Source organism: Convolutriloba macropyga, chromosome 12, assembly GCF_964194025.1.
Source record: "Convolutriloba macropyga chromosome 12, txConMacr16.3, whole genome shotgun sequence".
Classification (NCBI taxonomy): Eukaryota; Metazoa; Xenacoelomorpha; order Acoela; family Convolutidae; genus Convolutriloba; species Convolutriloba macropyga.
The window spans coordinates 17,494,464-17,513,043 of NC_134479.1; the positions used below are offsets into that span (position 1 = coordinate 17,494,464).

At 32.1% G+C, this 18,580-nt stretch overlaps 1 protein-coding gene across 1 annotated transcript in view; it reads left to right on the forward strand.

Moving 5' to 3' along the window:
• The first annotated feature begins 419 nt into the window (after window positions 1–419).
• LOC142350639 (4-galactosyl-N-acetylglucosaminide 3-alpha-L-fucosyltransferase 9-like) overlaps window positions 420–18,580 on the forward strand; it is a 39,377-nt gene continuing 21,216 nt past the window's right edge. Inside the window, exons 1-3 of the mRNA XM_075402547.1 lie at window positions 420–776; window positions 12,514–12,783; window positions 15,336–15,466. Coding sequence (XP_075258662.1) covers window positions 668–776; window positions 12,514–12,783; window positions 15,336–15,466 — 510 coding nt within the window. The 5' untranslated portion in view covers window positions 420–667. The remainder of the gene's footprint in view (window positions 777–12,513; window positions 12,784–15,335; window positions 15,467–18,580) is intronic.

Sequence of the window (18,580 nt, forward strand, 5' to 3'; positions counted from 1 at the left end):
GCTGACAAAGGGGGGTGCAATGGTTCAAGCGTGCGTCTGCAAAGTGTGGAATTCTTAGAAATTCTTAGGAACCCTCAATCTTTGACATCTCATTACATTATCATAAAAATTCCTCCCATTTGAACCCCCATATCTAACTTGCTTTTTGGGCTAAAAACTCGCCTCGGTCGCACGTGCATCAACAACAAACTTTCTTCATTAGCAGATTGTTTGTTGTTTGCCAAAATTGGTCAAGTTGTATTTTAAAATCAATTTATTTTCTTATAAAATCTCCATACGAGCCTGAATAGATCTGAACAGTTTACTAACACTCATTTTCGACCACAAACTGCATTCAAAAAGATATGTAGAATCTACTTTCTCAAACTATTGTGATTGTTTGTTAATGTACTTGTAAGAGACGTATTACGTATGTTTAACAAGTCAGTATATACAGAGTAAAAACACAAAATGTTTAGAACGAATTATTACCAGTTTTCTGTTCTAACTTGAAGCTAGAAACAAGTCTCTGATTTATTCGAGAATTCATTTTCAACCTCATTCTGATGTCAAACTATCCGTTTGGAATATCTTACAAACCAATTTATACAATTAATTTAAACTGTATTTAATACATTTAAAATTTTGATTAATAAAGCTTTCTGTGTTCAATTATACTCTCTACAAAATGTTCCCGAGGAGAAGTACTCGTCTTAAAAAAATTATCCTATTCCTATTTGGTGCTTTTGTCTTTATCCATTTCGCCAGTTTTCGCCAAACTAAAAGGCGCCCACCTGGTCTTAATTGTTCAATAACAACAAAACAAATATCACATCTTATTTTAGCGACACAAGTACCTAAAGTTGAATCTTTTTAACATTCCTGGGTTGACACCATAAAAACTTTCCAATCTTAACGTATATAGACCTTTTGCGAAATTGTTAACCAAAGAGCGTTTATGCCCATAATTTGGCATAAATGAGAACAATTGGTCAACATATTTTACGAAAACCTATTTGACAAAAAACCGGCCATGTATCTTATCAAATATAATAAAAACAATAATAATGGTATTTAATTGGCTGTGATGGACTGTTCTATGGTAAGTAGGGTGCCATATATGGTCCAATTCATATGGGTGCCATATATGTAGTGTCAGTTAACCCGAGTTTCGTTTACTCCTTTGTACCTATGACAATAGGGCGCTTCCTTGTGTTTGAGAAGGTTCCTTTCACGTTCGAAAGCTACCAAGTTTGAGGTCCCAGACGGAAACTGGATATGTCCAGACTGTCCCAGACGGAAACTGTCTATACGCGGACGGTCTTAGGCGGAAGGTACCTATGTCCAGACTTTCGTGTATTCATGTCCAGACTTTCGTGCACCACACTTTTATGTCTTGGCACAGGTTATCGTGCGCTCATGTCCTGACTTTCGTGAGTTCATCATACTTTGTGCTGTAAACAAACTTTCGAGCGTTCCGTTCATTTTTAGACATTAGTTGTTCCAATTGGACCAAAATGAGTAAGGAGTATACCCAGCGTAAGTTGAGTCCATCACACAATTAATTTCTGATATTGTATACCTGGAAAAAGTTCATTATCACGGTTACACTTTTTGATTTGCTACTGTTTTTTTTATCGAGTCAAGGAGGTGTTGAACTTTGACCAAACTTGAAACTGGTTTCAGGTCTAGATTTTGTGCGATAATCAGATTGTTTGTGCGTTCATGGTCAGATTACGTGCGTTCAAGTCCAGACTTTCGTGTGTTCATCAGACCCTTTGTGCTTTTTTTATGTCCGGACTTTCGTGCGTTCTTCTGTGTTTCCAAACTTTCCCGGTCGAATATTCATTTTAGTCTGTGCATATCGACTTTCCGTCTGGGCACTAAAAAATATCCTAGCCATTTATATTGGCGAAAATTATATCGGCGTTGAATCCCAAATGAGGTCCGAGAATTTTATGTGAATTTGAATTTCTCCTGTAAATTCAAATAGCACGATGACGTTGTGTAAACAGTAGAATCCACTATTAAAAATATATAAATCCAAAGTTTCATCAGGAGTGAACGCTTGCAAACACTAACGAATCTTAATTAAGCTTCCTGATATTATTTGAAGACAAGTTTTTATAGCGTGTCGTTTTGTATGATCAAGCTATATTGAAGTGCATTGACTAGCTTTTAACTTTTATACAGGACATGGTTTATTTTTTAATCTGAGCTTGAATTTTTTTCTTTCAGTGAAAATATTTATCAAAAATCTACTGCGATACCCCAGAGATATCCGAGTTCATTTTATTTAAAGGTTTTTCTTTGTATGACGCCAGTGGTTTTACGTGCGAGTAGTGTAAAAGAAAATTTTGATTTGCGGTCAAAATCTCATTCATTTCATTCATAAAAGGAGGTGTTTTATGCATTGTTCACTAATTGTAAAACTTTTGAACTCGAATAAAATTTCAGAGATGGAGCCACTTGGTTTCTTTCTAAAGACAATTCTAAAAATTTTTTTTATAACATTTCAATTTCTTGTGGCTTTTTCAACCGTGTTCCATTATAAGTAAGTACTCCATACTCAAAAGTTGGTACCACCGTAGTTTCGTAGAACATCAAGATGGAGTTGCGACTGCAAGAATTCCTTACCCTTGCAATTATTCGATCCACTTTAATTTTTAACTTATGGATTCTACATGTGCTTCGAAATTTAAGTTCCCGTCTAGAATTACTGATAGATGTTTGTAAGTTTTGCACTTCTGAAATGCGCAATTGTGATAGTTTGTGTTTGCCTTGGTTTCAAAAGTAATCATTACAAATGCCTTTGACTCGACTAAATCTAATTAATTTTGATGTAGCCAATGTAAAACTGAATGAATTGCAGTACCTAATTCTTCGGAAGTTGGATATCTTTCGAACAAGAGACTGGTGTTGTCGGCAAAAAATACGGAGTGGATAATATTCGAGCGTCCACAAAATCAATAAAGTACAGTATAAACAATACAGGGCCCAGAAAAAAACATTGAGGAACTCAATTTTTTACTATCAGTTCTTTCTATATTCGATTTTTCCATATAACACACTGTGTTCTTGATATGCGATACGAAGAAAACCAGGTTAAAACCTAAACTCTGAATCCAAAGTTTTCCATTTTTTTCAACAGCAGTGAGTTTCGAATGCCTTTTTCAAATCTAGGAAGACAGTGGTGTTATTGTTCCTTTTTGCTTTTTTGTGTTCTTATGTTCTCTAATACAATTACAAGTGCATCATCTATTGACCTCTGACTGCGGAACACGAACAGATTTTCACAACAAATTTTGAATTTGTCAATGTTGTCGACGATTTCGATGTTCAGAATTTTCTAAAGATTTTTCCAATTGACGGTAAAATCAAAACTGGTCGACGGCTATTGACATCATTTTTTGATCCGATTTTGAAAAGGGGATGGACAATTGCTCGTTTTAGGCTATTTGAGAAAACTCCGCTCAAAATATATTTGTATATTCGTTGATATAAATAACTAAAAAGGGCCCTAAAATTTTGAATAATTTTCTCGACAAATCTTAATAAATGTGTTAGTGATCAGATCCACATCATGCGAAAAAGAATTTTGTTGGCTCGCTTTTTGTGAGAGCACTCTTACCAAATTTGTTTTGTATAGCTTCATCATTTGTTCTTCAGTATAATTAGATGAAGGAAAGCTTATTTGAGGTATTTTGTTTACTATTTCATCTGTAGCATTTAAAAAGTGTTCATTGAAATGGTCAGCTACGGTACAGGGGTCATCAGTTCCAATATAATTGAAAACAATATTGTAACTCACATCACTTCTGCTGTTCCTGCCTATCGATTTATTTATGATGTTACGTTTTTATCCTTGAGTCCCTACCACAGTTTTGAATTTTGTTTGTATAAAAAACTTTTATGCGTCATTCATGATTTGAGTTTTCTTGCTTTTCAGTTGGAAGTATCTTTTTTATTGATGCTATTTTTTGTTCTCAACCATTATGTTCTTGGTATTTATCCAAAGGTTGGTATTTGTTGACTGAAAATGAAAAACAATTACAAAATTCGTTGAAAGTTTGACCCGTAGTGTTGTTTTGAATTTTGATTAAATTATTTTCCAATTGCTTTTTGTAATTTTTTACAGTGTTTTGTTGTTAAAAACAGACATTCTGCGACGTTCAGGTGCATTCATCTTGGGTTTTATTTTGTTTTCTGTTAGTCGAAAAACTACTGGATAATGATCAGTAATGTCATAACTGATAGATTCTACTATGCATTAATTTTTATCGGTATTTGTCAGAAATAAATTAAGAGATATTTTTGTGGTTGACGTTTCTCTTGTTATACCGGAATCCATTAGGTTAATACCATTACTTGAGATAACACTTCAAAACGCTTTTTTATAGGTGTCAGAGATAATTGATCTATTTTGAATTCTCACATACGATAAGGGTTTGGTTCGAACCCACCATAGTCTCAAGATAGCTGTCAATTTCAGTCAAGAACCGATTTTCATTGAACCCTGGGAGAAAATAGTATGTATTCAAAGTATAATTCTTGTCGTTTGTACAAATTTCTATACCTTTAGTGAAAGCTTTAGTCTTTTACTTTTACTTTATCATTACATGTATAACATGTAAATTCGATTTCGTTACCCTTATCACAGCACTGTCTCCTTGTTCTATTTTCTTTTACATTTATCACAAAACGTATTTAGTTTGAAACATTTTACGTATCAAAATACAAGATGTCGAGATTAAGTAGAAGTAAGGCAACCGAACACTACGACTGTGATGCATGTGATATGATTTTAAATTGGAGAAAAATTTTAGCCAGAAATCAATTGGTTGATAAACAATTAAGACGATTTGAAGTTTTTTTAGAGAAAGATAAATCGCAAACAGCAATAGCCCCATCAATAATAATAACAGTCGACAAGATCACAACTTCGGTGGTGATTTTAACCCTAACAATGATATTAACCTCAGTATTGAAATTAGCGCCAACAATAATAACAACATTAACCCCAGAAGAATGGTGGTTTTATATGTCAAGAGTGTAATGAGGTCTTCTCTAACATTCAGTGGCCTCCGAATTTATATTTATAAGATCACGGCTGAGAGTGAGCTTATGAAAGGAGTTGGTGAATCACAAAGTTTCAATTTTGCTGATGTTTCTAGGATTAAAATTTAGAAGTGAATATTCAAAAAACAAAAGAGACATAAAAAGGCTAGGCTTTTGGTTATGAATTTCTACATGTGGTAAATTTACAATTAAACATTGCACAAAGTAGAACATTTAGAGGATTTTAGAAAGAACTACTGCCTCATCTAAAAACTAAACTAAGTTGATGTTGAATATTCGCAATGTTATTTATAAATGATTACTATTGAATATTACAAAGGCGTTACATCTTTTTGGCACCCACGCAACTCGTGAGAATAAATACAAGTGATCGATATCGGTAAAGTTGAGTTATTAACAACCATTGGCTTTAGAGAAAATAGAAGCGATGTTGGAGCATTAGTTTGCTATGGTCACTGCGCATTGATTAGGAATCTAGATATATTAACAGAAAGACCGAATACCACTAGGTATAAGTTGTGTTTTGTGATAGATGTACACATTGGTATAGTTCAGGGAATATGTAAAAAGAAATTTATATGTAGTTTCTATATATAGTTTCATAAATGAAAAAAGACAAAATTTTTTTTTTTAAATTTTGCTGATATAGAGATCTGTTATTTGAGACTCGAATTACAATAAGTATACAAAATCTGAACTAGCACCAATGACGACTGGTTACAAACTCTGTGAATCCTATCGTTAACATTTTGGATTAAATTTTATTTAAAGGCTTGATAGTGATTTAATGGAGACTGCAAATTGCAATAACTTGTAACATAACACAAAGATAGTGTTTACACAAGAAGATAAAAAACATCATATATCAAATAATATATGTAATATATGTCATATATGTAGGAACGAGTGTGTAAAGAAAATTAGAGGTCCTTGTCATGAAACAGTTAGATATGAAGGCCCTTCAGGTAGTATATGTAATCCCAGGTATAAACAAAAGAATATCATACAGGTTGTATTTCGCAATGATAGTGGTTATGACTTCAATCTAATATTTAAACATAACAACTACAACAAAATTGTGTCGGGATTAGCAACTAGCAATAGAAAAGCTAACACATTCAGTGTTTGTTGTTTAAACTCATAGATAATTTTATCTTTTTGATTATGACTCTTGAAAACATGACAAAAACTTAATCAAAAATTTTTCATCCATGTGAATAAAAAAAAATGGGAGATTATGATAACGTTATTAGTCATCTAAGAGTAAGAGACTTCAAAACAATACAAAATAAGAAGTTACTATGACAAAATATATTTGTATACTCAGTAAATGAGAATAGACAAAAGACTGGGTGAGAGTTAAAGCTAGAGTACTCAAAGATTGATTTAGATCTACTGAATTTTTCGTTTAATGAATATGTTAAGATGAGCATGAGGGAGTTTGTTCTTGACCCATTACACTCTGCTGGCATTCCCGGTTAGTTCTGAAGATTGTTATCGAAAATCAAGTGGTGTTACATTGGATACTATACAAGATAAAGAAGTATAGGACGATTTCGTTTATGTGATGAGAGGTGATAAATGTGGTATTATGGGTGATAGGCGCGGGGACTTTGATAACAGGACTACTGAAGCTAGTAGGACCCAACCACGAGTGGCTAGGTTCAATATTATTCACAAAGGTGAGATAATTGGACATGTTGATACTAATGGCAAGGATGCAAAATCTACCTTATAATGGGATTGAGTAAGTTGAGATAAATCCAAACGAAACTTTTAATCCAGCTGATGACGCTGATAAGGGTCCGTGGCTTTTTCGCATTATTGAGTACGCTATTAATTTTAAATATAAAACAAGAGTCTTGCCACTAACTCAATTTAAAAGAAAAGTCGGGGATCATGAATTAGGATACAAGAAAAGAAAGAAGGGTTCATGTAGAACCGATTAGTTAGCTTTAGATCGAAATGATAAACACGAATGGTTTGTTTATTGTAGAATGTTGAACCTCTACGTGAGAATGAGTATAAAAGTGACCAAGATACGAGATATAAACAAGAGTATGTATGTAGAGACTATAATCAGAATAAAACAAATAAAAAGGCACAGGCTAAAACAGTTGCCGAAAAAGATTTGTCGATGCGTACGGACAACACTCTATTTGAACAACACTCTTTTGTGTATCAATATTTTTTGTCTCGCTATACTCTTACAAGATTAAGAAAAAATTATGAAGAGCGTCAAAAAACAAACATATAAGTTTACTAGATATGGTGGTACACAATAGTCTAGTAGTCAAGGACAACAGTAGAGTAAGAAATGCCTATAAATTTTTGTGTTACTATTTTAGAACTAAACGAACTACATAGGTATGAAGTTTTCTAAGACATAATCATACCTAATTTTAATGGCTTAATGCCACCTTACATGAATGCTGATAGCTTCATATTGTTTTATACTGATGGTTGTTTTGATTAAAGAAAATACTTTGATCTAATTAATCTTGACATACCAGATAGGACTAATAATACAATTCCAGGCAAAATTAACATGAGTTTGATAGTTGACATACAGAAGACGTAATGTTCTTAGGGCCAAACTCGTATAATCTCAGCAGTGATGTTAGGAAAATAAGTTTAAAAAAAGAGAGAATAGAAGTAATTATGAAGATTTGTAAAATGCATTAATGAATGAAGAAGTAAGAGTTGTGAACAGATAAGCAATACAAATAGTTTATGACTAGATGATAACAACAAGACATAGAAAGAGATATTGATATACATTCGAAGATAAAGGTTTTGTTTTGTAAGATATCCTCAGGATGGGACAAGTATTTTTTTAAAACAGATATAGTAATAATTTTGATGCGTCCGATGGTTGCTTCGACTCAACAAAAGCAGTAAAAGATAATTATAATATGACTAAATATATGGATGCCATGGTTAGGTTTTCGAATGTCTTGTTGGATTTCACAAAACATTTCCATAGATGAATTCTAATTCTTTTATTAGATAGAGTAAGTTTAGCTCTTGTTTTAGGATTAGCTTTGAGATTAGGTTTAACTTTTATCTCCGAAGTGTAAAACCAGAGTTCGCACTTATCTATAAAGCAAGGTCCTGATCTTTGAAGAAGTTACACTTATCTGTGAGGCAGGTTCCTTAATGAGGTTCCCTGATTGCTTTTTTATTTTGTTATTTTGAAATATCGCATCTAACAAAGTAAAACAATTCATATTGTGATTTCGGAGGACATGATTTAGGTGCAGTTAGTGTTCTTCGTTTTATCACAGGTAACTGTATCAAAACATTAAAAGGTACATGTTAATAATCAAGAAGAAATAAAGCTGTGACTGTATCTGATGAACCAGTTAAAGCTGAAGGATTGAAAAATTTATTTATAGGTGTTGCAAATACGTCAATAGCAAATATGAATCAAGCTAGTGTATTATTTTCAACTCATGATTTAATTAAATTTTGCTAATAATGGTGAAAGTATAAAAGTTGTGTGGAAAAATAGAGGGTTAAATCTAGGTACACAAAAAATAATGACGTTGATATTAATAATCTTATTCAATTTAACATCCATTATAATATGTCTAACTATTTTAACAAATAATATTAAAATAAACATTAACATTAAGATTTAAAATGAATGCTAATGTTAATGTTACTAATAATATTAATATCACTAAACAATATTATCTTTAGTTTGGTATGCCCTTAGTTCGTTCTTATTCATTTTGTAATCTTTATATATCTCAACTAAGTCACAATTTGCAACATTAACTAAATCAACATCAATCATTGATTTAGTATATAATTTAATGAACTTACCACTGAACTTTTTATTTGGAATGAACACCAGGGAATACTTTATAATCTTTCCTATTTTAGCATTGACTGTTTTAGATGGAAAACAACACATTGTAGCAATTGCTGTTGGTACTAATCAAGGTAAACCAATACCTGTTAAAGCAAATGTTGTTGTTGTTGCTGTTGCTGCTATTGATGATAATGCCATTTCTGTTATCACGACAATACTAATATAAATTTCACGTGTTATCAATTTCTTACTGTACTTCAATGTTTCAGTTTTATAATAGTTTTTAATATGTGTTATAATAATAAAACTGTTTTTAACTTGTTAGTACTTGCAGCTTAGCTGATCAACCTTTCTAAAATTTTTGAAAAATTTGATTAATATAATGCTTCATTTGGTGCTGTTGGTTGAGTCATTTTCTTTAAGAATGAATTAATTTTTATTTTTTTTCATTATGTGTTCCTGGATGGAGTCATACCGCATATCGGCTCTTTGCTGCTCTTTGTTATCAAGTAATTTATTTTCAACCAATATTGCATTGATTTTTTGAACTTATGTCTTCCCAATCTGAAAACCAAATTCACTGATTACTAGATTTTTTCTTTTATTTTTCTCAGTCCACGATTACCATTTCATCATATCATCTAAATGAATGTTAGAAAAATTTGGATTAAACTTGTTCTGATCAAACTTTTGTTTTAGTTGTTTATTTTTAGAGAAAACATCACGAGCAACTTTTTTACGATTTTGAACTAAATTACTCTCGACTTCAGTGAGGTTTTTAGATAAACTAGTTGAATTGTTCAATTTTTCTATTATTTCTTCAATTGTACTATCATCAAATAAAAAATGGGATAGTTGGAAAAAAAATTGCATTTAATTGACCTTTTGTGACTGCGTCAAATGTTCCATTACGTAATTCATTTTCTTTTAAAATTTTTTTTCGATTTAATTATCGGAATTTATTAAATTATTCTCAGAATAATCTTTTCAGAGCGTATTCAACATTAGCAGGAACAGATGAGTTTTAAACAATATGTTTATTATTCATATCAAGATTTCCATTATCATCTTTTTGTGCTTTACTTGTTGTTAGAGTGTTTGATGGTTTTAATATTACTTTTTTCGTCCGGTTGAATCTGTTTCTGTTCAATTAAATCAATGAAGAAGTTCAGCTCGGCTAGCTTATCAGGGAACTTGCTTCGCAGATGGAGTGGTTTATATTAAATGATTCTGAAACTTTATTTTTAGATTGAAAATTAAAATTAAACTTTAGAGTCTTTGGAGAACTCTTGTTAATAGAAATCGAGTTCTTTTTTTCACCAGTATCATCTTCTATTTTATTAGCTGGCACTTGTGTTCTTTAATCTGATTGAACCTGAATTATTTTTCTATGCCAATTAGATATATATCTTTTTGAAAATGCATTAGAATCATCAGCGTTTCGTACATAATATCCAATATTTAGTTAAGGTTTATATTTTTTAAGAATTGTGTAACATCTATCTTTCTCAGGGTTTTTTGTTGCATTAGATGGTCTCTTTCTTATGGAACTATGAACGTTATTAATTAATTATACAATAGCATCATTTATTAAGTTTATCTCATTACGATCCGCAATGATAAACATTGGTTTGTTCATTATGTGCAAAATGGTTCTATTAAATCTCTCTATAAATACGGCTTTTATAGCAATATTTGTTGAAATTTTGACAGTTTATTGTTCTTCATGTAGATGTTTTGTTGCTTGTTCTTAGAAATCGCTACCTCTGTCAATCCATAAGTTTTCTAGTCTTCTACCATCTACCATTTTTGGAAACCATTAGTTATAGATATATTTGTTTTATTTGTTAAGAAGGGTAGGGTAGCCCAAGCAAATTTGTTAAAAAATTCTATAACTGTTAATATAAATTTCAAAATTTTATTGTATTTACTCAAAGAAGAATTATCAATGGTTGGCCCAGTTTCATATTTGTGTTAATGGTAGAATTATTTCTCTCCTATATTTTGTTACCTGCAAGCTAAGAACTTCTTTAGATAACTCTTGTTGATATTTCACCATTGCTTATTTACCATACTTAAAAAAATTCTAGATCTTGTTGAGTAATTATCTTTATCGATAACAATTTATTAGATATTCTTAACATCTCAACATATAATCCATCATGTCTTCTCTTTGTTTCTAGTATAATTATACCAAAGCTGATCAGTGTTAGTGTTTGTTAAACCGCTGGTTGGTCAAGTTTTTCAATTTTTCTTGTTCTAGGGTAATACTGCTTTTTTTCAAACAAGTCGTAATCTAGTACTTCTGATATCCCTTTGAATATATACTTAATATCTCTTAGAAATCTTTAATTTTATCTTCTTTTCCTGTTATATCTCGTTCAGTTATTTCTTTTTGAGAAAAGAATTTAGTGAATTATGTCTGAAGTTGTATCAATTTGTTTTAATTCTAATTGCATATCTGTCTGCTTTCCCATTTCTAATAGAATTCTTATTGTGTTCAACAGTATTTTTTTGCTCTTGTGATCAGGTATTTTTAAAGCTTATGGGAATTCTAAACTGTTTAAGGCTTGAGGTGTTTGTTTTTGATTAGATATACCTTCAACCAACTAAATTATTTGTTCGCTTAGCTTCTTATTTTGTTCATTCAGAGTGTTAGTTAACGGATCAGATAACTCTTTAATAATACTACAATGATCTTTTTTAGAAAATCATTTAAGTATTTAAAACTCTTTAATTTTGTTAAACTTTTTTAAAAAACATATAAAATCACGTAAAAACTGTAAATATAGAAAATCACTTAAATATTGTAATACTTTTTTATAGAGTAGTGGGTTATGTCTGTTTTCTGATCACCTTTTCGCTAGAAAGTGGTCAGATAGCACATATAAACCCTTACTAGCATGTTAGGCCAACTGCGATTATTTCCCCATATTTAGCGCGTTAGGTGGAACGAGTTTAATCCCTATATTTACCAGTACTGATCTAATAGGCCGAAAAAATTCTTCAACGGATGATTGCGAGTTAAATAGGTATATGTAGACTTCTAATATAACACAATCGAGCAGATGGTGTTATATTAGATTCCATTAAATTTTTTTCACTGTCTGCCTATTCCGCGACTGTTTCCGTGGTTAATATTGACAGGCAATCTGATGGTCAAAAAAATAAGAAAAGTTTTGCTGATCTCCTGAAAATTTTACACTTAAAGAACCATCATAACTGTAGTTAGAAAATAGGAAACATTAGCATTTGAAATCAATCTTACCCTTTTAAATGCTATCACATTTATAGGAAATCGATTATAAATTGCTTAAAATTCGACTCTGGTTGTCCAAGTGCGTGATTTATTTTTCTATGCAGACTTATTTTTTGATAAATTTTTTAAATTTCTGACAGATTTGCCATTACGTATTTAAGGGGGTATCAATTTTTTTTCTTGAATTTTTCAGGCAATTCAAAATAACACCAAAACCGAGCATATACTGACATATAAAATCGCGAATACTGATATTCATGACTTTCATCGTTCGCTTGTGAGTAGTGAGATGCAACCATTTAATTATCAGGTCAAAACTTTGTCTTCATCTCATGTTGTGACAAAAAATTGTTGTTATTGAGCATTTTCGAAACAGCAAGAGACTATCGCTATTTCTCAAATCCCCCAGTAATCTCTCAAAATTTGGAGGAGCAGACGCCGATAATTGTGCAAAAGCAAGACAACTTCTCAATTGTTCTCCTGCCATATGGGAACCACCCTTCCCGGTCAGGGAAAGGTTATCCGAAACCAACTGCGAACGTCAGGGGAAATTGTTCATTGTCTTTTGATTGTTTCATCTACAACGACATGAACAAAGATTTCCCAAAAGCGGCCATAGACAAGTTTTCGGCAATACTTGCGTGGGGTGAGTCGATCATTTTACTATTATGGATCCAATGACAGTGCAAAGAAATGTTATTGAAAACTTTGAAAGTCTAGCAAGATCATATTTTTCTTGCTTCATTTTGAGGAGTTTCATCAAAAAATTGGTGATAGAATATTTCTATATAAATCATGGTATAAGAGTTCTTAGCAAGATTAAACAAGAAAAATTTCAAAAAAAAATTCAGTTAAAACATTTCAAAACCTTTGGCAGAAAATGTGGGCGATCAAAAATAGGATTTCAGAATCAAACTCAACAATTACAAATTTAAAAAACTAATTAAAAAACCTTGTCAAATGACGCTATGGCTCTGTTTATTGATGATTAGCAAAACTAGCTTTCTAAAATTTTTCAACTTGTCAAGCATTTTTGTTATCTAGGAATAGCTAAACAAAAAGCTTAAAAAAGAACTGCTTGAAACAAATAAAACAACTGAGTTAAATTTTCAAAGCAATTGAACAATGCCTTGTATGTAGCGTTGAACAGATGGCATAGAAAAAATTAATTCAATTTTCTCCTGCCGTTTCCATTATAATTTGTGCATAGAAAGACTCATACTTGAGCACAGCACTAAGTAGTTTCCTTATCCTACCGGCGGTAGACATAGAGCAAAAACCAATTCCGTTATTAAATGACTTGATAGATCTAAAAATTCTTCTTAAAATCGACAGCTTTTCATGTTGCAATGCATATAATTATCGAGTAAATTTGCTCCAGAGGGCTTTCTCTCCTCATACTTTGGCTAATAAATCAAAAAAATTTTCAAATTTTTTTTCATGTAAAACTAATAACAAATTTATCGAAACAATTGCTATTTTTTGGTTTAATCTGAAATATCAGAATATGTTTCAGACAATTTTTTTCCGCCAACAATCTGATTTTGCCCCAAAGAGCCTGGGTTCCTGTTATATACCTTCAATTTGAAGACAATCAAAAATATGATGCTCTATCAATTGCATGTGATTGTCGTAGAAATTTGTTTTAGATATGTAGTTTGAGGCACAATCCATTGAAAGAAATTTTGAACCTCAATTTTTTCTTGGCATTGATAATGTAGTTGATAATGTATTGAATGTAGTTGAATAAGGGCTGTATGAAGACTTCTGAGATACTGTATTATAGAAATATTGAAAATTGAAAATGAAATTTTTATTATTATGAAGGCTTATGTCCTAAGGCACTGTTAAGCACTAAGACCTCCCTAATTTTTCCAAATCTAGGCAATCTGTCTTCAGCTCCAGATTAATTCAAAAAGCAACAGTTAAATCCATCCAAAACTTTTTCACTCCGAAAAATGGTCGAGGCTGGTCTTTGGAAACCCATGATTGGTTTAGGAGGACAGCTGGGGTCTACTATTCTTGCTCTGCTAATTTGTTTTGATTGCATAATAACAGATAACTTATTACAATGTGAAAGTTTTGTATCGTATGATACAAAAAGCACTCCCAAGATGAGGTTTGTAACTCAAGCCATCTCTGATACTATTGACTAGGATCGCTCATGGGGGTGTAATCAGCAACCCCTCCACTGAAAACTGCAGGACTACCTATGGTTTGCAAAGTCTGATCAGATCCCGTGCAAAGTGTGATTAGTCTGATCATTGCAAGGTCTACAGTCTGAACAGCTTCGTGGTACCTGGATAGTTTTAAATGTGCCATGTTCAAAGTGTGTTCTGTTTGATCAGAAACAATTCCAGAGACTGGAATGTTTCGTTAAATCCGAAACGTCCAGCAAAGAAAACGGCCCCCAAAAAAGAAGAGATAAGGAACCCCCGAGAAGACATTGTTTTTTTAAAAGAACTTTCCCATTTTTACTTAATGAACTTCAACGTTCACGCTGTTATCGCATTTTATGGTAAATGCTGTTTAGCCAAAAAATATTTTTTCCCCTTAAACTATTTCATTTTCGCTGAATAAATCAAAAACCATATACTTATCAGGACGCTTATTTTTCTGGAAATAGTACATTTTAACAATGATTACTTCTACTTCAACTGTTAAAAGTGTCAGTTGGGCTCCTCGAGTGAATAACCCAAGTGAGCTTTGTGCCATCACCAGTGCAATACCCAAGCATGTCTGACAGTTCAGTGCAAACCCAAGGTGTTCTGATTTCCCCGTGCGCAACTCAGCTTGGTCTGGTTAGAGCCGATTTCGGTCTGTATGGCCTGATACCCCATGTGCGTGACGCAGGCTATTATTTTCAGAATTGGTCTCACTCCACATCCTGGGTGTTTAAAAAAGTTTAAGGGCTTCCTTTTCCCAGAAAATTTCAATCTAGAGTTTTTCATAAAACTATTGTTTCCAAAGGCAGATTGTATCGCCTTTTCCGAAAACTGACGCGTAAATGTGAGTATAATTTAAAGTGACGCTTATTTATTAGTGAGTTTTGAGAGTTAGGCATCAGCTCACGTCGTTTCGAGATTGCTCAGTTAAGAAAACAGTTTGAAGAATGGAACAATTTGCTTTAATTCGTGCATTTTGCGCATACCTTTTTTCGGTGGTAATCAAGTTACGTTCACCTTTAAATTCTTTCAGGAGCTGGTCATAGCCGCTTCTTGTCGCTCTACAAAGAGGTCGGTGGTGTGGCTGCTCGACCCAGAGAGCAGTTCTGGATTTCAACTGCACTTGAGAGCGGCATAAACAGCGGAAACGGAAACCATATGAAGGCAATATTTTTTATCAACTATTTTAAGCGCTCTACTTGGCAAAATAGATGTTGTAATTAACCAATTTTCTGTCATTTTAGAGATGCAAAAAGTTGTTTCCGTTTGCCGAAATTGTGTTGTAGCGAGTTTTGTTATTATTGTTCCGACCCTACTTGTGGGGGGGGGGGGGGGGTGGAACTATATTCTCAAATGTGTTTTTTTTTGTTCAGTCAAGTGATATCATTAAAAAATTCGTCCAGCGATAGAATTCGAAATTAAAAAGATTTTTTTAAATTTCGTATTTCCGAGGAGTTATCGAGGATTAAAAATTTGTGTGATCACGGAATTATTGGCACAATTTTGTTCACTTTTAGCGTATTTTTTGTTCAAATAAAGATTTTTTACTAGAAAAATATAAATTCAAAATTACATTTCACGCTTAAAAATGATACAATGTTGTGTTGCAAATAGACGAAAGGCGATAAAAAGGCAAGTTCAGGTCTCATAGGAGAGTTTCATTATGAGAGCTGTTTCTTTTAGAAATTTTTCTTTTCGCTTTGTTAAGTCACTTTGAGACTAGTCACTTTCCATATCGAAGTTCCGTTAATGGCAAACCTCATTTAGTGTCAAATGATGCCAAACGAGCAAATATTTTGTTTTCAAGGAATCGCTCATATTTTTTTTGGTTTCAACTCTGAGTTTTCGTAGTTTTTAATGAAACTTTGATTTACTTTTCAAGATTCTTACTAAATTTTGGAGTCCTATGGCATAAACTAGTCGACTAAAAGAGCAGTAGGCTTCCTAAACAACATTAAGAAAACCTATCTAGTGCTTTGAGTGAACAGCTAATTGCTGTTACGACTTTGAAAATAATTTTTTTTAAAATTGTTCTGAAAATTAACTGATCTTAAACTTTTTTGGGACCTGCAAGTCAGTCTTAGTAAGGACACCTTTCTACTGCCCACAAAATTATTCCGGTTAGCTGTTTTATATTCTAACTATTGGTTTTATTACTTCGATGACACGAGTTTTCATAATTTTTTTAAGTTTTTGAGTTTTTTTCGTAACTTTGGTTCCCTGAAAATGTTGTCACAAAATCCCACAATTGGTAGTTCACGGTGGCTTAGATATGAGTTTCAATGGATCATAGATAAAGTTTTCAAAAAAGTTTATGGTTTAAATAGCTTCGACGCTTTCTTCTCGCACTTTTCTAACGATGTTTTTTGGTTTTTGCCCCTGTTTGTCGTTGTTTTCTTAGTCATAAGTATTATTAAGATGTGTTATCGATGAATTATGAACGAAAAACATATTTGCGCTAACATCAAGGCATAAATGAGCGTATTTTTTGACTTCCGTTGAGAGCTATTGTGTTTAATGGCTTTTAAGACTTTAAATATAACTTTTTGCAATCCTTTTCTGCACATTAACTGATATTAAACCTCTTTAGCGAACTGTAACTCTGTCTCAGTAATGAAACGACCCACCTTCTTCCTACTGCAACCAGAATTCATCTGGTTTCAGGTTTTATCTTCTAACTGTTGCTTCACGACTTCGATGGAACGAGTATTTTTTTAAGTTTTGGATGTTTTTTTCGTCACTTTGACTCCTTTTGAAATCTTCTCACATTATGCTAATATTGACTTCCCATTAGCTTGAAAAGACGTTCAATGGCTCATAAATAACGTTTCCATTAAAAAAACTTATTGTTTAGATGAATTCGGCACTTTCTATTTGCACTTTTTTACTGAAATTATTATTTTGGACGGTATTTGTTGTTGTTTTCACAGTCAATAGACTGTTTGTGATGTCTTATTTATAAATAATGAATAACAAACGTCCTTATCTTTCTATCGAGTCATAATTAAGCATATTTACTGACATCTGTTGAAAACTATTGAATTCAATGGCGTTGATACTACGTGTTTTCTCAAAAAATTTTTATATTTGTTTATTTTGTTGATTTTTTGAATTCATATTGTTTAGTAAAAATGACATAAATTTCTGGAAATTTAATTGATAATTTAAAGTTTATAATTGAAAGTTCATTTTTAATGGCCTCGACAATTTTCCTGCTCAATTTTGTTTTGAATTTGAGAATTGAGAGAACGGTGTTACTCAATGCAGTCAATTAATTATTAGTCGTTCCCAATGTTTTTAAAAGTTTTCAGTCTTCCTTGTTCTGTCCGTCGTCTGGTAATTTTTTTCTCATAATTGAGTGGACCTACCCACTTCCTTGTAATCCATAAATTAACGTGTCTATTGATTTCATTTTGCAATGGATCTTTAGTTTGTTGGACAGTAAGCGTTTTCATAAACAATTTGTTAAGTGGTCAATTTTTGTGTTCCTTTTTCTCTTCTTTTAACACACTCAAGTAATAACAGAACCCAATAATTTTACAAGTAGCCCAAGTGGATTGATAGAATCTTTCATTATATTTTTATCTGAGACGGTATAAATAACAATTCAAAAAAATGCACAATATTCAGATAATAGCTAAGGATTTCAATGGCTTCAATAGTTTGTTTTTGCAAACTGTTTGTAATGTTTTGAATTTTACTGCATCTTTTGTCCGTTTCTATGGCTTTTCCTAACCAAAGACATATCGTCTTGATTTCACAATAACTTTTTAGGTAAACTTATCCCAAAAATTTTTCTGTTAAAATTAAATGAATTTTAAGAGTTTTCAAATTTTTTGGTTTAAAAAATGTTGATTGATTTTTGAATTTCGCCTCATTATTTCTTCTTTTTAAGACCTATTACCTAGTCTCGTTAAGGAAAATTTCCATCTGCTGTGTAGTTAAGACAAAGCATTTTTGTATAGTTATGTTTTTATCTGATTTGAGTTTTTCCCGTGAAATTTTTGTTTTTGCTGATTAATTTGTTTTTTTTTCTCGTAGTCTTTTCAATGGAAGATCTCGTGAGTGCTGTAATGAGGCATGCCATAATGTAATTCTTTTAGTAGTTTGGTTTGTCATGTAGGGAAATGTAGATGAGCTCGGGTCTGAACATTATGTGCGAACGCACATTAATGAGCATCCTTGTCTACTTAAAACTTATATTATGTACCAAACTTGGCTTTTAAGACTTTAAATATAATTTTGTGCAATCCTTTTTTGGACAATAACCGATATTAA